The 26,018-nt window shown below is 41.0% G+C and overlaps 1 protein-coding gene across 1 annotated transcript in view; it reads right to left on the bottom strand.

Moving 5' to 3' along the window:
- Positions 1-26,018, bottom strand: part of LOC122814193 (inaD-like protein) — a 464,245-nt gene that overhangs the window by 158,023 nt on the left and 280,204 nt on the right. The window contains exon 7 of the mRNA XM_044086799.1: positions 17,843-17,971. Coding sequence (XP_043942734.1) covers positions 17,843-17,971 — 129 coding nt within the window. The remainder of the gene's footprint in view (positions 1-17,842; positions 17,972-26,018) is intronic.

Below are 26,018 nucleotides of genomic sequence, written 5' to 3'. Positions count from 1 at the left end.
AGTCTTCCCTTCCTGCCCGCATCTGGTGAGTGTGTCTTTTACCTTTGGTCCAAACAGAGAGGAACCATCAAAGGAGGCATTGGTAAATGTAGATTTGAAGGGTTCCGCAAAGTTACATACGTGCATCCAGGAGTGTCTCCTAAGGGAAACTCCTAAACTCGCTGCCCTGCTCACTCCATCTGCTGGGTAAGATAGCCTCATGGAGGAGTTAACAATAGAGTTTTAAGGTGGACAACGTGAGCAGTAACCTTCTCAGTGACTCCTTCAGTTAAAGTACCTTGGAGAGTATCTCCTAGCAATTTTAGGAAATCTTTTTAAAGCCTAGTGAAATGGGTGAGGTAATTCAGCAATCTGAGTGTAAAAGCCGCTGAAGAAAAAATACGCTTCCCGTATCTGCCCATCATTCAAGACTCTTTGTTCGGTGGGTGGACAGATGAGGAAGTTTCTGCTAGTTCCTTCTTTCTGGCTGCTGCCACCACCATGGCATCTACAGGCACACCTTTGGTCAAAGATTCTTTCTCAAGGAGCTGAAAGAAATTTGTTCGGCCTTCTGGGGACTGGTTCCATGGTGTCAGGAGTTTCCCACACCATTCAACTCACCAAATCTAACAGCTCATCGAAAGGTGGAGACACCCAAGAGGCTGAAGTTTGAGACCCAAAAGCCTTCAGGTACACTGACTCCTCATCAGAAGGGGTGATGGTGGACCAGCCGCCTCTCTGTTCAAGGATCTCTAGGACATCTATGAAGGAGATATCATCAGAGGATGACTTAGGGGACCCTTCTGACTCCTTGAGGTCAGTGTCAGAGGTGATGGACTTATCAGGGGAGTCTATGTGCTTCCTCTTGCAAGTTCTCTTCCGAGTTGGCTCCTCAGAAGGATATTCTAGGGAGGTCTCGGAAGACTGGGGGCCACCCAAGGGGGGCTCCTGAGGCTGCGGATCTCTGCTGTCAAGAGAGAAATGGTGCTGATACAGAGGTCGGAGCTTGAGGGGGAAGAGCATCGGTACCCTTGTGTGGAGCTGGAGACCTAGACAGCACGCTCCTCATAATCTCAAAGGCAGATCTCTCCAGCTCAGAGGACACCACCGGTTCCGAGGAAGCGGAAGTAGCCCTTGGCTCTAGAGCAATCAGTTCCGAGACAGATGTATGATATGATCTGAGCTCAGCCGAGCCGACGCACTGAGAGGTAGACTTGGAACCGAAGAAGTTTGGGTCTGAGCATCCCCATCGGGGCAGACTGGTGAGCTTCGGCTCCTAGACACCAGGGACGGCAACGAAGGTGTCGGAGTGGAACTCTGCTCCAAGACAGACAGTTGGGGTGCTGGAACTGATGGTTCCACAACAAACGGCACCGATGGCTCTGGCTCCAAAGGACCGATATGGCTCGGAGGAGGAACACAAGCAGGTAATATGGCCTTAGACGACTCTGAAACCGATTGGGTCGGAGCTGACAACTAATTTGCTAGTGCCGATGACTTCAAAAGTCTAAGCACTATTCTCTAGACATCCTCCTCAGAAAGACTCCTGGAGGATTCTAGAAGACAAGGTAGGGGATCGAGATCTCTGCAAAATTGGACATTTGAGTGTCGGGGATAATGGTAATAAATCTCTTGACCAGCTCAGAGGTATGGATTCAGTTATTGGCTCAAAAAAACTTGGGGCCAAAACTGGAATGTCTATGTCAATAACCTTGACCGGCTCTGAAGGCAGAGGAGCTGAAGAGGTAGAAGGATGGTCAATTTTGGCAATTTTCTCTGGAGGTCCTGATTTAACACTCTGTGTAGGAGACAGTCTTTTTACAGACTTGACCGTCTCTTTTTTAGAAGACGGAGACCTGGAATGAGAAGAGGAAGAACTGGCTAAATCCTCCTCAAAAGAAGGCTTAAGGAGACCTTTCAAGATGAGTTTGTTCTTCCTTTCCTGGAGAACTCGGGGAACGAAAAGAATCGCAAAAGGTACATGTCTCTTGAAGATGTATAGCTGCCAAACAATAGACAAAAATACTATGCCCATCAGTCAAGGACATTTTTTGTGAGCATTTTAAGCATTTCTTGAAACCCGAAGGTTTATGGTCTTTAGTTTCCTTAAACATACCACCACAACAATCACAGATTATAAGTGTAGAAAGATAATAAGAAGAGAGGACAAGGTCCTCTAACTTAAACGGGCCAAGCTATGCTCAAGAAAACAACACAAAGGAGAAAGACAACAGAGGACTAGATCCTCTAACTTAAATGGGCCTAGTCCTATTGAGGAAGCAACACACAAGGGAAATAGGCAATAGAGGACTAGGTCCTCTAACTTAAACGGGCCTAGCCCTGAACAGAGGGGTAGGTGAGATGGAATAAACAAGCACAGACAAAGGCTAGAATAGGTCCTAAGATTAGCAATAACTAGCACACAGAAAAATTCAAAAACACACTACGTACTACAAGTTAACAAAAGTAGCTATCAATACTAGACCAACTATTAAAGTAAAAAAATAGAGCTATAAAATAGTTGAATAACAAAATATTCCAACTTAGTCACGGTCAAGAAAGAGAACACTTCTGAACTCGTAGACGCGCACATGAGATTATGGGGATTCTTACTAGTGCACTATGGGATACCTACCTTGCCACAAGCCAACTTAGAGACTTCTAGCTTTGTAATCGGCTGAGTCGGAGCCGATCCCCATATTTAAGAATGAAGGCGAGATAGGACTACAAAACATCATTGTTTACTTGATTGTTTCAAATTAACCCCTGAAATGTATAGAAAAATATTTAGTGAACATAGACACAAGACAGATGAGAGTGTATGTGATTACACTGCTGATTTAAGTACTTACTTTCACAGGTGAGTGAGTGGGTGTCAGGTCACCACTTCTGAAGGACTGGCAGACCTTTTAGTGATGGATCAAGCTCTCAGCACTTTGCCTGAACACATGACGATCTGGTTGGCAGACCGAGAGAGCAACTCTGCAAATGAGTTGGAGAAAAGGGGATCTCTACTTGGCAAGCAGGGCACCACTGCAGAAGAAAGGGATACCCAGTGCTGTACAAGGACATAAGGGAACCCACGGGGGGGGGGGGTATGTTAGCTTAAACCACTCCAGTGGAGTTCAGCAGTAACAGAGGAAGTCACTAGCTAAAGCACATTGGCACATTGTCAGGATCAGGGATTAGATGTTTCAAATGTAATCAGAGGGGGCCATGTAGCATATAAATGTCCACTGAAGTAAGGGTAGAAACAAAAGGTGAGGGAGCCAGCAAGTGGGAATGACAGAATGCCAGTCGTAAGTTGTCTGGAAACAACAGAAGTGCCAAATTATCACCAAAAATTGTATCCTATCTTAGTGGATGGAAGACATGCCACTGTTAAGAGAGAGAGCTTTTGATATAACCGCTGTGAGGCCTGCAGTGGCTAAGGAGGAGCAGTACTTGCTTAGACGGTCCACACCAGTCAGAACTTTGGGTGGGACCCCATTCAAAATACCTTTGGCCAGGGTTCATCTTGTCTGGGAGAGTGGAAAAGGAAACAAGCAAGCAGGTGTATTTGAGGATATTCCTGCAAATGTCTTAACAGGGAATGATTCTGATAATGTAGTATCTTGTGTGCATGCAGTTAAATGTGCAGTTAAATGCAGTCAAGCTTGGAGGCAGGCATGCAAGTCTGGTAGCCTGGGGGAGACTCAGACAGATCCTATTGCCTGAAGCTGGGGCTGGTGATGTGGTTACTTCAAGGAGGGAGCTGCCTTGTAGCAGTGAGCCTGAAGGTGAACCACAGCTGCTAGTAGGTACTGGTATTCCCGTGGACATGCTGACTGCAAGGACAGAGGTGAGTGGTAGTATCCAGGCTGACAGTGAGTCATCAATGTCAGAAGATACTAGGTCTCCTGTGGAAAGGGAGCTGGGAGAGGTTACAATGATAAGGTTGATACTGGCTCAACTTTGGGATCCTACTTTATTAGGCTTGAAAGAGGAAGCTAAGGAGGCACCTGATGCTCAAGGAAAGAAAAAGTCTGTATACTGGAAAAAAGGGTTACTGTACAAAGACTGGACCCCTGAAGGAGGGCTAGAGGGTGAGGTAATGCAGCAGTTGGTAGTGCCCAGAGCTTATCATCTGGCACTTCTAGCATGTGTACTAAGTGACGCATTATGCAAACTTTTTATTGGCCTGGGATTGCAAAGTATATAACAGGATACTGCAGGAGATCAGCAAAGCAGGAGACAAGGTCAAGGCTCTGTTGATACCTTTGCCTGTGATTGAAGACCTGTTTTACAGATGGCAGGAGGAGCCTGAGGGGGTTCTGATGACTGGTCTTCTCAGTGAGGTTGGGACTAACACTTCTGTGGGAGAGGTAGCAATATCTCAGTGGCTATCCCCTACTCAGGTTAAAGAAATGTGAATAATGTTATAGGAGTTTGGGGGCATGTTCCCTGGGAAACCTGGGTACACCCACCTAGTGCAGCACCATGTGGATACAGGACCCCAAAGGCCTATTAAGCAAGCTCCTTGTAGGGTGCCTGAGACAGTCAAACAGTCTTTGAAGCAGGAGATAAAGGAGATGTTGGAGCTGGGGTTAAACCCAGGAGGTCCAGTAGTCCATGGGCTTCCCTAGTAGTACTGGAACCAAAGAAAGCTGGTAGTGGAAGATTATATGTAGACTACAGAAAGTTAAACAGAGTCAAATGGGTACCCCATGTCTAGAACAGATGAAGCTGTAAAACAGTTGGGTGGGGCTAAGTATCTGACCACTACTGATCTGACAAAGGGATACTGGCAGGTACCCTTGACTCCCTTTGCTAGAGAGGGGTCAGCTTTTGTAACACCTTTTGCATTATATGGGTTTACAAGGATGCCCTTTGGGATAAAGAATGCCCCAGCAACCTTCCAGAGGTTTGTATATCATATCTTAGTAGAGAAAAAGGAGACTATGCTCTCGCTTATTTGCATAATATTGCCATTTACAGTCATTCCTGGCAACAGCACCCTTCAACATGTCAGGGAGGTCTTGGGTAGATTAAAAAGGGCAGGGTTGACCATTAAGCCTACTAAGTGTCAGGTTGGTATGGCAGAGGTCTTCCTACCTAGGACATAGAGTAGGGAGTGGTAAGATTAGACTAGAACCTACCAAAGTGGAGGTTATTCAGGTGTGGCCTGTCCCCGTTACCAAAAAGCAAGTGAGCATTCCTAGGGAGAGCAAGGTACTATAGAAAATCTGTGCCCAACTACAAAACAGTAGCTGCACCCCTTACTGACTTAACATGGAAAAAACAAGCCTGATAAGGTAGTGTGGACCACAGAATGGGAGCATGCATTCCAAAAGCTTAAGCTTTAGGAGGGCCACCTGTGCTACCCAGTCCAGATTACAGCAAGGAATTTGCTGTGCAGGTGGATGCTTCAAATTATGGAGTGGGGGCTATACTCAGCCAAGTTTCCACAGAGGGAGAAGAGCATCCCGTGGTATATCTCAGCTCTAGAGTGCAACCTTGGGAGGAATGTTAAGCAGCTGTGGAGAAAGAATGCCTAGCCAAAGTATGGACATTGCAAATGCTTCAGCCTTACCTATAAAGAAGAAAATTCATTGTTGTTACAGACCATAACCCTTTAACATGGCTAAAAAAAAGCCAGTAAGCAAAATGCAAGTTACTGAGGTGGAGCACAGGGTTACGGTTATAAACATATGACATGATGGTGCAACACCATAATGGGGTCAATAATGCTAATGTAGATGAACTGTCAAGAGGGGGTACGGGTTAGTACATTTTCAGTCAACCCCATTTTTCTCAAGCAATGATTTTCCAGGGTCACTTAATAATCTAGCTTGAGTCTTCAAAGCTGGGGAGAAATGTAAGGATAATATGTACTGTTACCTGTGCTAGCATGACTGGCTGAAATTTTGTAAATAACTGTAAATTACCTTGTGTTACATATACCAGCATTACTAGCTATAATTTTGGAAATAAATTTATGTCTTTTGATTATCACTCTGATTTATGCAAGATGTTTGAATGTCAAACAGTGGTCTTCTGGCTGACCAAATCTACATTTTTTTAAACAGAATTCTGAATGTATGCTATGCCAGAGTCAACTGACCTAGATGTGATGTTATTGTGTGCCACAGCTGGGAAAACAGAATCTGCACTGCAGCTATTTGTTTACTTTTCAAAGTCTGATATGAGACAGTAGAATTCTCACAGCAGCTTCCTGTTACTTTTAAAAAAAAATAGCTATAAAAGCAGGTTCTGAGTCAGTTAATGTTCAGTAGTGGTTTCCAGTGCTGTTCAGCAGTAGTAGTGCAGTTGTTTCGACAGTAATTGTTCCAGTTGCTGAGGACAGAAAAAAGCCTACAGTGTGGACATAATTCCTCATCTTGCTTTGCAGAAGTAAGAGTATAATATTGCCTTGCTCAGTTATTTAGATTAGATAGGGACAGTTAATCTTCATAGGTTGATACTAGGCTATCTGCCCTAGGGCATTTATAAACCTAGTCAGAGTGTGTTTGGCTTTCACCACCCTTTTAGATTAGTTGACTGTGCCTCTGTATAGTAGGTCACAGAAGGTAGCCCTTTTAAGGTTAGTTTACTGTACCTCTGTCAAGCAGGGACACAGAAGAGATCCCAGGGATAAACTTACTATCTCCCATCCACTCATCAAGATTTCTCTTGAAGAAGGTCAGTGAGGGGCTCTGCCTAACATGGATTGGGATTTTGATCCAGAGTGAGGGGAGCCTCTGGGATATGAATCTGTCCCTCCAGTATGTCCTATTTATTTCTGCGTTGAGGTTCAAGTTCCTGGAGCATGTAGCTCTAAGGGAAATGAATTTCCTGAGGTGAAGCATGTCCATTAATTCTGGGTTGGACATGGCTTTATACGTCAGACACAGATCGCCTCTGAGTAGGCGGTACACAACTGAGTAGAGCTGGAGTTTCTTTAGCCAAACTGCATAGGGCATCTGTTTGAGCCCCTTGATCCTCTTGGTGAGATACTTTTGGGGTCTTTCCAGTTGCTGAAGGTGTCGGGTAAGGTACATCCCAAACGGGGCATTGTACTCAATTATGGGCCTGATAAGTGATGAGTAGAGGGGCACAATGACCTCTCTTGATCTAGATGTGAACCCTTTTTTGATAAGGTGGGCTATATAGAAGGTCTTTCTAACCACTTTGGCAACGTGATTGTCAAAGGAGAGAATGCTATCTACTTGGGTCCCGAAGTCCCTAATTACTTCTTCTGTACTTAATGGATTACTACCTATGTGGTAATTTGTGGGCACTTTGTTTTTCCCAAAGGGGATGACTATGCACTTTTTGGCATTTAGCTTTAGGCCATGGCTCTGGCACCAGTTATCCATCTCTGTGAGACCCTTTTGGAGGATGCTTGTGTCAGCCGGAGAGTCGATTACAGCACCCAGTTTGCAGTCATCTGCGAACTTGGTCAGCCATATTACACCCGTGTTAGCCTGCACCTCGGAGAAATATATACCGAACAAGAGAGGTCCAAGGACTGAGCCTTGTGGGACACCACTTTTAACTGGTTTAGAGACTGACATGGCACCTGCTATTCTGACCATGTGGGTTCTATCCCTGAGCCAGTTTGCAACCCATCTTGTGATATAGGGGTTGATATTTAAGCTGGTGAGCTTATTTATGATGCCCGAGTGGGGTATTGTGTCGAAGGCTTTTGTGAAGTCCAGGTAGGCTGTGTGGACTACCTTCCCTTCATCTATGGCTTTGGTAACTAGAAGTCAACCAGGTTCAAGAGGCAAGATCTGCCCTTAACGAAGCCGAATTGGGTAGGATCTAGTGTCTGGAGGTTCCCAATGTCTTTGTTTATGATTTCCATGATGATACGCTCCATAGCTTTGCAGACCAGGCTAGACAGGCTTATAGGGCGATAGTTTTCGGGGCCTGTTGTGGCACCACCTTTCAGATAGGGAACTACAGCTAGTTAGAGGTTTTCTAAAATCAGTGTGAAATCTATCCTACAGTGTTGCTTTCTTATTTCCTGTGTGTGAAACAGTTTTTTTTTATTGGAATCAGTTATTTAGTGTTTACACGTTTTAAATAATTTACTTATTATTAAATATTTTACTACCTCTTATTGTGGCTGGTTATTTAGTGGATATTTTTAATAACTTGAGAGCGTTTATGACTATTGTGATAACACCAGGGCCACTCTGAAAACCCTTACTGTTTGGGTTACATGCTACCATTTGTTTCAATATCTATTTTTTCCAATATAATTGAACACCCCTTTTGAAGGGTAGTGTGCTATGTGACTGGCGGCAGCCATTATCTTGTAATTTGGGCAAAGAAACACAGCAGGTAAATCTGTCTCAGTCTTTCCCAAGAGTGTGTGTATGTGTGAATATCAGACATTAAGAATGAGTGTGTCAGATGCCTAGATCTGGGACACAGTGCTCTGCAGTGGTTACTGTGGAGACTCATTTGGAGACCTGGAGTGAAGCATATAGTCAAGTCCAAGATTTGGAACCTGTTCCCAGTGTACTCTTGGGGGAAACTGTATTTCTATCCCTACTTTTAGTGACACCCCTTACCGGAGACAGTGTTGAGAACTGAGACTCCTTAGTTACTGTCCCAGGGTAAAGAGGGCTCATCACACTCCTTGTAACAGGCATCACTGCATCTCACTAAAGAAAGCCAGCTACCTCCCCATTCTAGCCAAATCCACATTACCCCTGTCATAACTGACCTTTAAAACCCCTATGAACACTACTTCTGTTCCTTTTAAACTGAACTACAACCAAAGCACACTCAATACTCTCCAAGTAGTCAAGGATCAGTGCTACAACTCTAGTTAGGCCCCCATTTAATCTTATAATAGTGAAGGGAGCTTTAGCAAAATGTTCCTGCCTCTTAGAACAAGCTCCATTCGGCAAATTAGACAAATTACTGATTATAAATTACTCCAGTCAAAACTATATGAATAACTAAATGATTCCTACAAATGTTCTTCTTTCTAGATTCCAGGTAGCAACTTGTCTATTTGTCTTGAATCCTAATGTAAAAATCAAACTATGTAAATTACAAAACCGCTGCACTCAAAGACTTTTCTAATCTTCTTTCTTACATTCCCTCCTCTTCTTCCTACTTATTAAATACAAATGAAAACCGTATCACCATCTTTTCCCCTTTAAAACTTTAATCTTCGCTCTCTGCTCTTAAAAAGGTTCTACACTGACATACAAGACTAATCAGGATCACCTCTGAAGGTTGAATATTATACTGTAGCATAAATAACAATGTTAAACCTGTAGTTCTGTAATAACAAATGTTATCTGCTGCGCAATGTTGTAAACTAGCTACAGAAACAAACACTCTGCTTTGCAATGCAAATCATACTAACTTTGTAATGCGCTTCTGCACCGAGGTCAGTTCTGAAAATGGTCCCAAGACCAGTCTACCTGCCTGGTCAACAAAATAAATAAATATTAAAACAAAAAACTTCAAAATCAAGCCGCGAAAAACACTTCTACAACTTCATGCATTACAGGTTCAGTATCAGTCAGTACAGTGCATATTGTAGTAAGCCGTATCATAATATTGTTCCAATAAATACCCTCATTTCTTTCATAGGAACATGACTCTCTTATCCAAAGTCCTACATACTGACATCTTTGAAGATGAGCTGCAGTCTGATTGCCCATAACTTTTCTCCCTCTTATTTCTTATGTTCTGCAATAGATCAGCCATTTTAAAACTGTTTCTCTATGTGCTCATCAAAGTGTACCTTAAAAAACACAAGGGAGAAAAGTCACTAAGTTCATAATTAACTCTCCAATGTTAAACTTTTCACTTGATTCCACAGACAAGCCTTTAACAACTCACTGTGATACAACAAAAAACACCACTTCTTACTCATACTTACCCACTACTAGAGTGAATCCACACTGTCACATTTTTCTGTCCCTTTCCAACACCTGACCATAGCCCTTCCAGAGCTTGTCATCTTTTTGCCACGCTACTTTCGCACAAACTCCAGTTTCTGCTCTTCTGCTTCCATACTTTACCATCTATCTCTCCAGTTTACCTTTTTCATTTTTACTTTGCAGTCATTGTCAGCTATCACTTTATCCTTCACTGCACTTCCAACTTCCTGGTCCTCAGAACTGCTCTTGTTAATTATTAATTACATTAATATCAGATTCATAGGTAAGGAAAATGTGACATTCATGTTCACATACTGCTTCCATCTCAACTCCTGGAAATGGGATATTCTTTTCAAAAAATATAGAGGTATTTTAAGCTTTATTTCATCAACCATTACATCAATAATGGATTACAACACATTTCTATGTTCATATCCACTCTCAATTTTTATCATATAATACTTACAGGCATCTTCCTTGCATTATTTCTCAAATGCTTATTACACAATTTTACCTACCCCATCTTCTCATTTACTGAAATTTCGATAAAATATATTGTATTGCTTCCTCCCTATTTCAAAATTGCATAAAGTGAAGCTTTGCACCACTTTTCCCCAAAACCCTTCTATTATATATACTGAAAACAAATCCGGTCTTATTCTATAACATAGGGGAATTTCCATAGTGTCTTGGCTAAATTTACCCTAGTCAGTGAGATTACCACATTTGGTATTCCCTGAAATAAGTCATGCCTTGTGGTACTAACCTGGTCAACAAGTAAATACAAAAACAGAAAACAATAAAAAGTGGCCAACAGTATTTTTCAGAATATTACTTATGAACAACAGTTTAGATGCCTTACAGAAAAAAAACATAACTTTAATAGACAAATGGGTGAAAACTGCATAAGAGGTTTCAGGTATACTGTGAACGGTTACTTCATTTGTTGCTGACCAATGGTTTTCTAGTGCTCACACACTATCAATATATTCATATGGAGAACACGGACTCCAAGTGCTACTTCATAGCATTCTCCCCCTGGTACAGCAATAACAGAAGGGAGCTTAGCAACTGATAATCCCTCACTAGGAAATTCTCAGCCACAAACTAAGGTGATCAGATAACTTAAAACATTTCATTACTTTTAGACATTAGCACAACTCCAAACATTTTTCAGTCCATACAGCTTTGGCAGCAGGGAAAACAGGGCTCTATATTTCAACAGTATAGCAAACCTGGATGAAAGATATTCTTCCTTACTGTGTGCATACAGAATATGGTTTCCAAGTTCCTCTAAGTAAAGAAAGTCTTAATTAAGCATTCCCTCCTGTGAAGTCACATGTCTAAGCCTGGGGCCCTGGCAATAGCTCAAGCACAGACAAAATTACAGTGGGCTACACAGATTATGACTTTGGAAGCTGTAAACAGTTTGCATCAAATCCTCTTTCAGACCAGACTCGGGGAGGTTTACTAGCTTTTCCAGGGTATAATTCAGCAAGCAGAACTAGAATATGGACAAAGGAGATGAATGGCTGAAGATTCTAAGCTCAAAGTCGCAAAAGAATACACAAAGTTATCACATCTACCCACAGCCTTAGACTCTGACTGGTGACATGATAAAAAAAGAAAATGTTGCAATCCCTACCAGCTACACTAGACTAAATGTATCATGTAAGAATGTGGTTTAGAATACAAGGTGAAGGAATTCACTCAGTGCAATGTGATCCCCAAACTATTATTCTTCAGTGGGTCAGGCAAGATGTGCAGTGCCTCAGTGTGATCATAACTCTTCAGTTTTCTCCAGGGATTCAGACAAGGTATGCAGTACCTCAGTGAGATACCCACTACTCAGTCTTTTCCATAGATTTAGCCAAAGTATGTCGTACCCCCAAGTGATCCCATCTTCACCTGCGATTCAACCATGGAAAGCACGCTCAAGCACATGATCCCTTCCCCAATGAGAGGCAAGTAGGCTAAATTTGAAATATACCACAAACTGCAGGCCAATTCCACTGTAGTGCTAAAATAATTTATTGTAAAAAATACAATCCAAGTGCAATTTTTTTCAAGTAGGCTAAACTTAATCAGTCCTCTCCTCCCCTGCACCAACTCTAAACAGGTGGCTAAGGTGCTAAACTAACTTTGGTCACATGGGTCACACACAGGGCTTTGTCCTTAGCTCAAATGCAAATTGCTAGAACAGCAGTCTAAACAACTTTCTAGCAGAGCACTTTTTAGAAGCTGAATGTATTTGTGACTCAAGTTTCTTGTTTTGTAAGTAATTAAAAAGAACCTGAAAGATGAAGATTTTAATAATTTATTGTGTGCTGAACAGGAGCGGCCTTAGGTCAACTGTTGCCCTAGGCAAAAGGGTTACATGGCGCCCCCCACACACACACACCACTCGGTTCCCCCATTCTGGTCTACTTACAGCAAATAAATACTGGAAAAGTGCCCCTGTTAGAGTGGCACCCTAGGCGGCCGCCTAGTTGGCCTATGCCTAAGGCCGGCTTTGATGTTGAAGCCACGCAGCAGTCATGTTTTGAAGAAAGGCAGTACCCTGGCGTTAAATGATTCTTTTGCCATGAAACCCTTTCTAAAGAACTGGAATGTAATTAAACTCAGATGAATTGTGACTGGTTCACCTCAATGATGTACTTGATTACTCAGAGAAACTGACAGGTAAAATACATTTTTAAATTATGCGTTTAAAAGTGCTTTAGAATGGTATCTACTTAACTTCATGGAAAATGCTTTCTAAGAAAAATTGCAGTATTTTTTATTGGGCATCTGCAACAATGTGATTATGGTGGGCTTGCAAGTTATCTGGATTAGTTTTGACAGTAAAAATCATAACACTGTTCTTGCCTATGTTTTTGAGGAAATCATAGCAAATCTAGCAGTGAAAGTTGAGTAGCCTTCTGAAACCTGGATCAAGGAACCGAAGGTAAAGACCATTACTAAAGCTTCCTATGTGGACTTTCCTGTGGCACACTAATTTTCACTGTGGTAAATGAGGAAAGCAGGTTTAGAGAGTTGCCTGTGAAGGATGGTGCAGCTGAGGTTCTCCTGCATTCAGGTTGAGCTCAGGTATGCTACTCTTGATACCTCCTTCCTAAGGGAATTCTTTTTCTAAGCAAGTTTTGCAGGATCCATTTGAGAAGCTCTAAAAGAAGACCCAGGTATTAAGTACTGTAGAGTGACATCATAGTGCCCCCATTCTTTCTTCTAGGAAGCAGCAGCCCAGCGAAGCACAGGATTGGCTCCCCAGGCATCAGACAAGCTTACAACCTCCTGAAGGCCTAGAACCATCACCCAGTAAGGTGAATCAAATGGTCCTGCATTTGCAGTCTTTACATCTCTTTAAATGTCTAGGACTAGTCATGTCTGCCCCCTGAAAAAGCTCCTATCCAAGATTAAGTAGTCTCAACACAGGTCCAGACTCTACTCCTCAGACAAATTCTGAAGATTCTTAACTTTTTGAAATAAGCAAGAGTTGTCTTCTGATTCTTCTGAGTTCCGAGGTGAAGTGGAAGGGTGATTTCTGTCCTACCTCAGAAGCTTCCAAATGTATTGGTCAATTTGTTGCAGGGTGCATTAATAGTTTCACTTGTCAAGATAGATACAGTCTGCCAAATTGATGTCTTGGATCTACATATATCAACTGCTAAATCGAGTGCATACAGGCTACATCCGACTGACTGCTTTCTAGAGTAGGTAGCTGGTGGGAAGAATACAAAACAGTCAAAGATACTGTGAGGCCAGAAATGGAGAATGTTCAAAAAGCAAAATCTCAAACACAAGCTCAGACACAGGACCTTGCAGGAGTGAGATATGAAAGAAAACGGACTCCTGGAGTCACAATTCAAGCAAGAATTCCCAAAAAGATTTGAGTTGATGACCAAGTAACTGTAGTACAAATGACTGCGGCACAGACTACTTTATGTGAAGAATGAAAGCAGTCATTCTCTGAAGGCAGAGGCCTTTGGAAATAACATTTTTCTGCTACAAGTCATGTGATTGATGGAAAAATAAATGCACTTACCAATCCACATAAAAAGGAATGGAAAGCCCCTCCCTCCTGGAGTACAGGGGAATAATAGCTGATTAGTCTTTATGAGGTTAAAGACATCCTGTAAAAAGCTGTTTATTCCCTGGGTTCAAACTGTGACAAAGGAGAAAAAAAACAGGAAAGTGAGATCTGACTTCCTGATGAAGGCTGGGATTGAGATCTGAAATGTGCATACAATACGAAATAACCAAGACTCAGGTAGCACAAGGACTGGAACACCTCTCTTAGGCCAGAACATGACACCATGATATGCACTGGCTGGAGGAGAAAACACCCTTGAGCAATCGAATAAGGAAAAAGAGAGAATTAATGCAGTGATTAAATCTGCAACAGAGGAAATCATGACAGTTACCTATTGCAGAAGAATTATGAAGTCATATCTTTGTATTCTAAATAAACACATACCTTTTGTCAGTCAACTGGTGCAGGATCTAGGTACCCACTTGCACCAACAGTGAACCAAGTTCAAACAGGCTGTGAAGATATGTGAAGGCTGCCAGCCTAGCTAGACAGAATTTTGCAGATGATTCTATGTCACTGTAAATATGAATATAATCCACAGGCTTTTCCTCTTAAATCTAAGAAAACTGTGTTAAATGTTGAACTTCAAAAATGTAACCACAGTGCACTCTGCTGGAAGAAAGCTGATAAGTCAAGCATTGTATGACTGACCTCAAAGCTTGGAGACATAATGCCTGGACTGAGGAACTCCTTCTATTGTTTTGAGACCAGAGTTAATTGCTAGATTTTACATATATAATGTATTATTGCTGTAGTTACCTGGCTAGGTGTAAGATCAAAGAAATGTTAAACCTCTGAGTTTCTGTTAGCCTGGGAACCAGAGAAGAATGGTGTAATCTAAAAATGAGTCAGCAGTGATGTATTATTTTTAAGACTTTCTCAGACATAGAGAATCAGAGCATTTTTGGATTTTGTCTGAAGAACATCACTCACCAGTACTCTGTCTTTGCTCTATATGTAAGTTTATTTAGAATTGTGATTGCTCTTAGTTAAATAGGAATTTACTCAGATTTAGCCTAGCTTTTGCTATATTTATGTCAGACTATTCTACAGTATTATTTTAAGTATTTTCCTATGATTTCTGAACTCTTGACTAGCACTGTGTTGAATTGAGAAGATTTGTCTTGTGTTTTTATTATTTATTATTAAACAGTTTTAAACCTTTAAACTGTGGCTCTTTTGTGTAGATATAATTTAAGCTCTAGAGTACATTGTATGTATATAGTGATACTGTACAAATCTACTCCAATAAGGCTTGTTGTTCTTCCACTTACTATTTGGATATTAATATTGCACAGTATAAATTGGACACCTTTAGGTAGGTAAGGGCCTTTTTAGTAGCTGATAAGAGTAGTTGGTGGCAGCGATTACTACATTATAGCCTGGCAGGAGGGGGCATAGCTGGAGAACCTGTGGCAGCTTCCTCAGGAGTGTCTGTGTGTTTGTATATAAACCAAATCTCAAAGTGTGTGTGTGTCAGCTACTTGGGCAGGGACACGAAGCACTGGTTGGACAGAGAGGGCACTGGGGTTTTTGCTTGGCTACTCTGCTGAGATCTGTACCTTACAGCTGTGCCAGTGGGGAGTCTTATTAGGGATCTGGACAGAAATGGAGAAACCAGCCCCAGACTGATTGTGATCTCTGTGTGCTCTTAAGGGAAATTGCACTTTACTGTGTGTGTTTGTTATCCTTACCAATGTGGACACCCCTCACTGGTGTTAGTGGTGAGGATGGAGGCTCCTTGACTACTGGGCCAGTGCATGGGTGTCACACAGGCATGCAGGTATAAGAAGGCAAGATGGGAGATGAAGCCACTAAGTCTGCATATTTCTCACGGTGAGAAGGTGAATGATCCCATGTCTCTCACAGCAACCCAAAAGGGGAGCTATAAATTTGTATGCAGAGATCTTACATGGAAAAAGAACAGAACATTCAGCATTTAGGACAGAAGCTAGCTGTCATGTTTAGGGTGAAGTCTAGGGTTAGGACAAACTTATTTTTTATTATTATTTATTTTTATTTGCAGTTGGTTTACCAGGATAGTCCACTGGGCCAAAATGAACCTGTTTTCAATGGAGTCCTGGGTAGAAAAGCTCCAAAACTAAATAGGTTACAGTAGGTTATTCATAGTAACTATACAAATTATACTATTATACAAAAGTTAAAGATACAAGAAAAACAATTTCAAATAATACAGCAAAACTAGAATTAATACAGACTAGTGATGAAATTAATAGATAATACAGACTAAAAGGAATATTGCATGAAAGTACTGAGAAATAATAAGATATTAGGAAGCGTTGCATGAAAATAATGAGAAATAATAACATATTAGGAAGCAAACACTTAGGAGGTGTGGCCTAGTGAGTTCTTTCCAAATATCATAGGAATAATAATATGTATGAGTTAGGGGTAAATAATAAGAAAAAAAGCAGGAGGAAACCAGGGAAAAGAAGGAAGATGGAAATTGCAAGTGTTAGTTATGTGGGGTGGGGGCAAGACAGAACAAACAGAAATATATCTAATCTCTGCATGAGAGTGACTATTCTAGCTGATGACTGTAGCTTGCCTTATGAAGGCATACATATGGATGAGGCCTAAGGACACAAAAAGGCTGCTGAGATCAAACAAAAAAGCCTTTACTAACAGAGGAAAAACTAATGACAAAAAATGCTTGTGCTTGTAAAAAGTAATGACTGAGCTATCCATGAGACAAAACATATGATTTATAGAGCTTAGAAAGCTTCTTATTCCACTTATGACTTCTAGGATGGAAAAAAAAAACATGTTTAGTTATGCTGTAGCAACATCATCAATGCAGCAAAGTCTTAAGGAATCAGAGTAAAGCTGGAAGATTTCTCAGTAAGTGCAGTGCCATCGGTAGCATGTTACATTTAATTAAAAAAAATGTGTGTGTGTGTGTGTGTGTGTGTGTGTGTGTGTGTGTGCGCATAGATATATATATATATATATATATATATATATATGTATATATACACATACACACACACACACAAACATACATATATAACTGCACAATTGAGAAAGGGTAGAGTTCCACTTTTATACTACTAGTCTGAACATTTATTTTACAATTGTACTAGTAGTTTTCAGACTTCCAGCTCGCATCTGATTTCATAAATACAGCTAATTTTGCCAACACCAGAATCCTAATAAGCTAACATATATAGATGTAAACATCCTTAAATCCTATGCAAAAAAAAGTTGTATTATAAGCCAGCCTGATGGTGCAGGGGCAGGGCGACTGTGCTGCTGGCAACACAAGTTCAGGAAGACAGTCAGGCTACTGCTAGGAAGCAGCTGGTAGACCACTCTCCTATCTGGAGGAAAGGTTGTGCTGAAACCAGACATGTATGCAACCTTTGGTGAAGACCAGGAGCATCACAGATAATTTCAGGTTAATGTAGAGAGGTAATGACATCCTGATGTCAACAAATTAGCTGCTCATATGGCTGCTGTAAATGACTAGCTGCAACAAGAAAGATGACTCCCTGTCTCCATGTTTGCTACTTCCCATCAGATGCCTTGCTCCCTAGGCTTAGGACAGAGCTACTACTGAGTCTGACTACCTGAGGAGACAGGTTGGCCCCACCCTGTGAAGTGTTACATCCAGAGTACCTGATAGGAGCAATTGGGGGATCCACGGATGGGTGAGCAAGGATGCCAAGGGGGAAGGAGTGCAATCTGAGGATGCACAAGGTTGAGAAAGAAGTGTACTAAAACTGAAAGTATGTTATAAACAAAACAACTAACAGCTAAACTTTTAATAATAAAAAAAAATAAATAAATAAAAGATACATGCACATTAAATCAAAGGCAAAAAAATGATTACAAAATAAAAAAAAAAACTTACTCGATCGGCTAATCCTCCATTGACAATTGTTCGTACAACAACTCCAGTCGATTTGCCGCCAACAATTCCAAAACCTAAACCAGAGCCATCATTCACTAGCTCAATGTCTTCAATATGGCCCCACCGGATCTGCAAAACATTAAAAATTCACATCAAATATTTTTTTTTCAAAAAAACTCCAGGAGATTTAAACAGCAATAAAGCACACATGTAATTTAGAAAATAAACACTGACACTGATGCATCAATCAAGTTTAGATGAAATCAGACACTACTGTCACAAAAACACTTGTTTCTCGGATTTGGTTCCTGTCTGATGTGCACTCTGTAAAGTCTACATTCCCTCCCTGCATCAGAATGTGTTTCTGTTATGGCTTCAAGTTTCTTTCCACATCTTACACAAACCTATAGGAGAGATGGCAAGTCTCTAAAGTGCCCACAAGTTTGTATGTACGCATGCACGGGCATCCTGAAATAGACCAGAAGTTGTTCTCCATCTTATGCCTGCCAAGTAACAGAACAGGTTCTAACATCCCCATAACCCTGAAGAGGAAGTAACAGAACAGGTTCTAACATCCCCATGACCCTGAAGAGGTAATAATGAATGAATGTCTGAATTCACTTTATTTTTTTTACTTAATAGTTTTTTCTCCTTGCATTTGCTGTACATCAAGCTATCACAAGTCTTCACATTCTTCCCTAATGGAGAGGAGTTATTCATGTCACACTCCTTGTGAAGCTTTTCCTTATGTCCCCCCCAAATGTCATCAAAGTGCTTGTGGAGATTATGCAGAATAGGGTTGTTACACAAATCTGGGTGACATAGGACACAGAGACAAACAGACCCACCTTATCTTAAGCAAACAGTTCCTTCCAAGTCCATAGCCTCCCACCTAGATGAAAAAGTAAGCAAACTTTCATTACTCCCCCCCCCCCCCTCCAGTTAGCTCTTCCAGTGTCTCAGCTACTGCTTAAACCTGGATTGACCAGGCTGTAGTCATGATTCCATTTTTGACCACCACTAAGCCGGCATTTAACTCCATTTAAATCCTAATAGGCTACATGCATTGGTATTGTAGCATTTAATTAGCACTATATATCTACCATGAAAGACCACTTTAAGTGGCAATCCTCAGACATTTCTGATGTTCAGAAAAGGTTCTATTACCTCATCCAAATGGACACTCCCAGTCCTTCTGCTATTCCTCCCATCCAACCAGCTTTTCTGGATGCTTTTCCCTCAGCCTCCACTAGACCGGACTCCAAACCTCCGGCTCCTCAGAGAGCAGACAGATTGCATAAAGTCCCTGAGATGGAGAAATTTCTCTTTAAGTGCCCTCCTGCTGACCCGGCCACTATTTCCATCTCGATGGACAGGGCCTCCAAACTTCTGCCTACCACTACTATCCTCCCAGTTGATCAAGATAGCAAAAACATGAAGAGATTGGGAAAGAAAATTTATACTTCAGCCACCCTCTCATTTAGAGCCACAAACAACCAAACACATTTGACCAAATACTCCTTAGCTCTCCTGGACAAAGCCCCTAAAGAATTAGAAGACATCCCTGACTGTGCAGCCAAAGCCCCTCTGTCTTCCCTGATGGCTCTCATCTTTCAAGTGAATAGACACTCCCTGAGGTGAAGCTATGATGCAGCTGAAGCTTCAGCCATGTAAGCTGCATCAGCTTCAGTATTAAGAAGATACTCATGGCTACGACTACAGCCTGTCCCAGACAACTTCAGGGCCAAACACCTGAATGCATCTTTGGATCACTCAGCACTCTTTGGTGAAAAAGTGGCTGACTTTATTACCATAAGTTATATTCTTTGGAACTCTTTCTCTATCCCACAAGTGCCTTGCTAGAGCCTGCAGGTAACAAAAGTATTAGGTCAGACACTAGTACATTTTAATCAGTACTCTCAGCCTGGTAAGTCCTTTGTCCCTGACAGCAGGAGGGGTCTTTTATCCCCCTCATGCTTGTTTTCACATCCAGCTTCAAGAATTCTTGATCTAGACCTGATATGAATCTCATCTCCCTTTTATCCTGACCAATCCCCCTTAGAAAGGCTAATACTGGATTATTCTATGGTGTTTACACAATTCTGCCATCAGCTGACTGTTTAGTCATGTCCCCCACTCTGAAATACCATGCTTCTGGCTCATTTCCTACTGTTGGTTGTTTCAACCTGGCACAGAGACAGCAGAAACCTATTCTACATACAGACGCCATCTGCTGTCACCAGGCACTGTGTTTATTAACAGCATTTACTGATTTTAAATGAACTGTCCAGAGCTGGAAGTTATTCAACTTTCCTTAGAAAAGGTACAGTAACTTTCTAACTTGGATTTTTGAGAATGATGCTTATGTCTATAATCCCAGAGGGTTTTCATTTCTTTTTAGTTGTTCTATTCCCCTGATAAACTGAAAGTAAAGTTTTACAACACTTGTTTACGTTTACTGCTCATCTAATTTCTGTATACAAAGATCCTATTACAAGTTTACTACAGCTGTACAAGTCCTCCACTCACCTGGGGTCTTCTATGTTACTGCTTCTATTAATAGTACTAAATGCCAGCTCAATGATTTGTCAAAAACTTGTTCTTGTAAACATCTGAGGGCTAACAGCATACTGAAGGCTGGTTATGGAAGAGGTAGCAATTTCCATTTTTCATATTTTTATTCCCTTACCCTTTCCTCTCTTCATGATGTACATTACTTGTGTTACTGCTCTCTACAACACCACTAAAATAAAAATATGTTCAAATAATGATCAAAGCCTACAGATGTTATTTAAGTATTATTCTAGAATTCAGAATTTCAGTAAAGTAACGTAGCAGTGAGCTGTGTGGTACAAAGTGACACAGGCATCCAAGTTTATGGGTGGATATATTTTGCAACACTGGTTGTGTCCTACTACTGATAAGTGCATTTCATTACAACTTTCCGAATGTCACATAATGGATCAAAGCACAGGCTGGATCTGTTCATTTTTCTTGTTACTTCATCGCTTTTAAGAATGAATTAATTGTGTGGACTATGTACTATTCAACTATACTACTGCTGTTGACATGTTGCGCAATTGTTCTTTTTCAGGTAGCCCTTCTACTGTGTTTGTTTTCTGTGCTGGGACAAGGGGAAGTGCTTTTGCTACCTTATCTGGTTAATGAAATGAGGAAGTGCTGAGCTCCATGTTTTTGCAACGGTGTAATAGGTCAACAGTAAGATATCAGCAATGACTCACCATTTGTGCCTTATTACACACATTTATTTTGCTGAATTCCAACCACACTTTGCATTGTTGGTGCTATAGCATTTTCTCTGTAGTCGCTCTTCTGAATAAATCCTTGGCAATGTTGAGCCTTTTTGGTTCTTCATTTTACATATTCATAAGTTTACATATTACTGTAATGCTTTTATTGAATTCATTAAGCTAACTGTTTAGGATGATTAAACAGTTTAATTCTTCCTTAAAACTTGCTTATCAAATTTTTGTCATAGAAAGTATGGGATTTATTTGAAATGGCTTCTTTGTCAATTTTCTTATGCCTTAAGTAAAACTTCACAACATACTTTGGACAAATCCATTAGATCTGTCAGGGTCTAGTTTCTGAGTTATGTACAAAGTTTTGTTTTTTGTTCTTTACCACTCTTGTTTACTGATTAATTACGTCATTCAGACGAATCTGGAGACAAGAGTTCACCAATGGGTCCTGGAGTTATGCCATGGCTAGTACTGACCACTGTTTGGATGGAGCTCCTTGCTGCCATCTCAGCTACTGACATTTGAGCAAGGTGCTTCACACTCATGTCCTTTTCTAGTATGTGCAGTGCCAGATTAAGCTTTAGGGGTCTAGTGCACTGAAGTCAAGTGATTCCTAAATTGACCATTCAAATCAGGTGATCACTGGACATTAGTATCATGTCAGCATACAAAAATGCACAAATGTTCATAGGTTCATTGGTAGGTACTAGGCCATCGGCCTAAGTAAGCCTAGCCAACAAGGTTCCCTGGCTTACGCCACCCAAGAAAGTTATTTTCCTGTGCCCCTGTTGAGCAGAGCCACAGAAGTGATCCCCGGGGTGTATTTCCTATTTCCCATCCACTCATCAAGATTTTTCTTGAAGAGTGCTAATGAGGAACTTTGCTTGACATAGACAGGTAGCTTGTTCCAGAGTATGGGAAGTCTCTGGGACAGGAATCTATCCCTTCAGCATGCCCTATTTATTGTGGTGACAGAGTTTAGGTCTGTAGAGCATGTAGCTCAGAGGGATTGGGATTTCTTTAGGTGTAGCATGTCCAACAGCTCTGGTTTTGACATAGCTTTATATGTTAGGCAGAGATCATCTCTGAATAGGCAATATGCTACAGAGTAAAGCTGGAGTTTTTTTGAGACGGCCAGTGTGGGGCATCTGTTTGAGGCCAGTAATACTCTCTGTGAGGTACTTCTGTGGCCTTTCCAGCTGCTGCAGATGTCTTGCGAGGTACATTCCAGAAGGGGCATTGTACTCTATAATGGGTGTAATGAATGCGACTGTATTATTTACATAAGGATATAGAATATGAAACGATCAAATTTAGCATTTAAACAAAACTTCTCACTTAGTGCTTTTAAATTCTTACTGCAAAAGGGTTCATTTACTCTAGTGAACAGACTTTTCTGATTAATATCTGCTACTAGTAAATATGGACAAGGTGAACTGTTTCTAATCATTTTTCTTACTGGAAGACTCCATGCTACAGCATGATTATTGTTAATGACACTGCATAGATATGCACTCAGCTATAAACAACAGACAAAATTTCCCAACATGTCTTAAAGCCCTGCTTTGTCCCAACTCCCTGACTCTCATAGGTTATTCCCTAGATACAAAGGCATAGCATTATTTTACCCTGAAAAAATGAAGGACAATCAGCTTCCATTGTCAACAGAGCTTTCTTTGTCCATTCTGTGCTTCAGAGCTCTTGAACTAATGAAGGTCTCAGTATTAATGGTGCCACATAAGGGATATCACATGAGGACTCTTCAGGAGATCACAGTACAGTGGTTCCAAAACTCAGATCCATGGAATGTACCTATCAAAATCTCCATGTTATACAAATGAATTATGAATTGATGGGTTCTGTCTGCCAGACTTCTAAAATTACAGTGAGCATGGGTGCTTCCTTCCTGGAATGAGAAAGTCATTGTCCAAGCCTCCCAGTACAAGGATTCTTGTCCGGACAAGAATCAATAACTTAGAGATGACAGCAGTTCTACTCTTTCCTTTTTCTAAGCAGGTATCAACTGATGCCCCTTGAGTAGTCATAAAGGCACTTGGTGGCAAAAGTGATATTCATCAAGTGGGGCTGACAAGTCTGAAGTCATCCTGACTACCCTCTCATACTGACATTTTTGGAGAAACTTCTCTCTAATTACACTCCCAATGGCAACAGCAAGAATATCCTGATGAAACTTATTTACTGAATTTGTTAAATCATTGATCAAAGGAGAGAGAGATTTCAATCTCAGTCCAGAGGAAAGGAAAACATTTTACATGATTTGAGAAATATATAACTATAAACAGAAGGAGTATATTGTATTAAAATTATATATACACAACAGCATGTAGAAAATAATCATTGTTACCATGTAATAGTATGAATATGACACATTATACACAAAAATCAAGAAGGGAAAATATACAGAAATAAGTATGATGGAGAAATTTAAGATGACTGTAAGGTAAGGATAGGAATCTGCAGAAAGGAAAAAAATGCACAGCTAATTAATGTAAAGCATACATTAAAACAGTATTTCTGAGTTAAGATGTGTAGCAAATGTTGATAAAAAAATACTTCATTTCAGCTGGATCAGTACAGAGAAGTATATAGCTGGGAGCAGCTCAAATGAATTGAAGATACCAGCAGAAAGGATTAAGTTATGTAACTTGGCCCAAAGGCCTGTTCTAGACCTTTTCTCTGCTTCTGATCACAGTAAAGTTTATTCTCAAAGTCAGGGATTCGAAGGTGACAGTAACTTTGGTTGCTCCTTCCTCATCCACGCAAACTTAGTTATCAATATTTTAGCTCTGGCCATTCTTTAGATTGCACCACCACAAATTCATCCATCATCTTTTCTTCCCAAAGGCCTTCCAATCAGAAGACTTTTAGAGGTAAGTCGAAAATATGTGCTATATATGCCTCAGACAGGACACACACACACACACACAAACTTTTTCTCCTCACCAACATTTCTGGTCCTTTAATACCTTTATGAACTTTCTTCTGCCCCTTATACCTGTTGGCCATTCAGCCATTGCCATTACTGTCCATTTATTCCACATCTCTGGGTCAAAAATCATTCATGGTGCAGCAGTTATCCAGGCAGCCATGACAGGCAGTTCTTTTATCTGGCTTATACACTTCCCAGCAGTTGATGCAAGGGACTGCTACTTCTTCCACTGTGAACATGCTTGTTCCCACACGCACACACGCGCACACGCACAATGTGAAGGTTGGCATGTGATCACAGTTTGGCAGAAACAAACATACACCCCTGGACCATAGTGTTGCACGCAGCACACCTCTTTCTCTCCTAGGTTGCCTCCTTTTTCTGTTTCAAAAATGGAAGTGAAGCTGCACGCCCTCCCAGTGCCCCTAACACCTCCCACCCCTCTTTTACCTTTCTCAGACTCCACCCACCTCCATGCCCATTTTGTGATGTAACTTGGCATATCAGTGGGAGGCAGAATGTCATCTCCTAGTCTCGGATCTGACCTCGCTGTGTTAGCAATGCTTTTCTTTAAAATAAAAAGAGAAGTCAGAATGAGTTTTAATTTTAACAAACTCAGGCATTCTGTCGCGTTATTAAACAGAATAATAAGCATTCTGCAGAATCTTCTAAACTACTGCAAAATCATTCTAATTTCTGGATAGCCCAGAAAAAAGTGATAGGAGGTAACCCTACTCTCTCCCAAGGTGATGTTGGCATTGTAGCAGGCTACCATCCCTCGTTCCCCAAAGGAGATGACACTCGTTACTTGTGCCCACCTCCCCACACCCAGTCCTCTCTGCTGAACAAGCTACTAAATTTCAGGGCTTCATCCTTGCATGTCATACAGCTGAACATCATCTATGAACTTGTTGAACATGTTGACACAGGTTTTAATTATTCCTGTATGAAAGACCATACAGATGTTATTCCTAACCTCCAAACAAGTCAAACATAAAACCCTTAGCTACAACTAATGTATGTACTTTTTTGGTACTTGACTTCTTAAGCTTCTATTTAGGAATCCCTATATCTTCATGGGATATATGCAGAAGCTCATTCTCCCTCTGGCTGAACCCACTACTTCAGCAGAATTAGTGTGCATTTTGGAAAACACTGTTTCTAATGATAGTTACCTCTGCCACATGAACATCTGTATTACAACTCTATTACTGAAAGGCAATGTCTCTGTTCTTTGAAACTGAACCATCTTTAAACATACTGGTGGTGTGTCTGTCTATAAAAGATAATATCTATGTTCCCCTTGTGATTTCACTATGGAACTTTGAGACGGTAACAACTAGATGGTCATCTACAAAGTCATTGTAAGACTCCACTTCTACCCTTAAGGTTTTCAATAATGCACTATGTTGAATTTCACTCCACAACATTAGCTGCGAAAACATTTAGAATGTTAACTATGGCATGTAACAAATTAAAAAAACAATCTGGTAATATACAAAGAATGTTTTAATTCTGACACAATGGCAACTCGAGAAGTATTGTACATATTTTATTACACCCAGCATACTTAGACGTTGTTCAACATAGCACATGAAATGAAAACAGAACAGTGTATAATGCAAACTCTTAGACAAACGAACTAAAACCAATGAGTCCTATCTTTCAAATACTATGGGCCAGATTCAGGAAGCCTCCGTGTAAGAGTTATAACTCTTACACGGAGGCTGCAGTTAAACTGTGTGATGTCAGCATGTCATGCATATGCATGAGGTGCATGAGGCATGCTGAATCACACTAGTAACTCTTACACGGTCCGTGTAAGAGAGTAGGGGGCGTGTCTGTAGGCTAAGCCCTGCAAGCGGACACGCCCCCGGAAGACTAGAATGGTTGAAAGTAAACAGCCACGAGAAAGGCCATGAAAATGTGAATAAACACACTACACAACACATGCCCCGATAGA

This window comes from Protopterus annectens, chromosome 10.part0 (genome assembly GCF_019279795.1).
Source record: "Protopterus annectens isolate FY-2018-M chromosome 10.part0, PAN1.0, whole genome shotgun sequence".
Taxonomy (NCBI): Eukaryota; Metazoa; Chordata; order Ceratodontiformes; family Protopteridae; genus Protopterus; species Protopterus annectens.
This window is presented reverse-complemented; position numbering and strand designations above follow the sequence as displayed.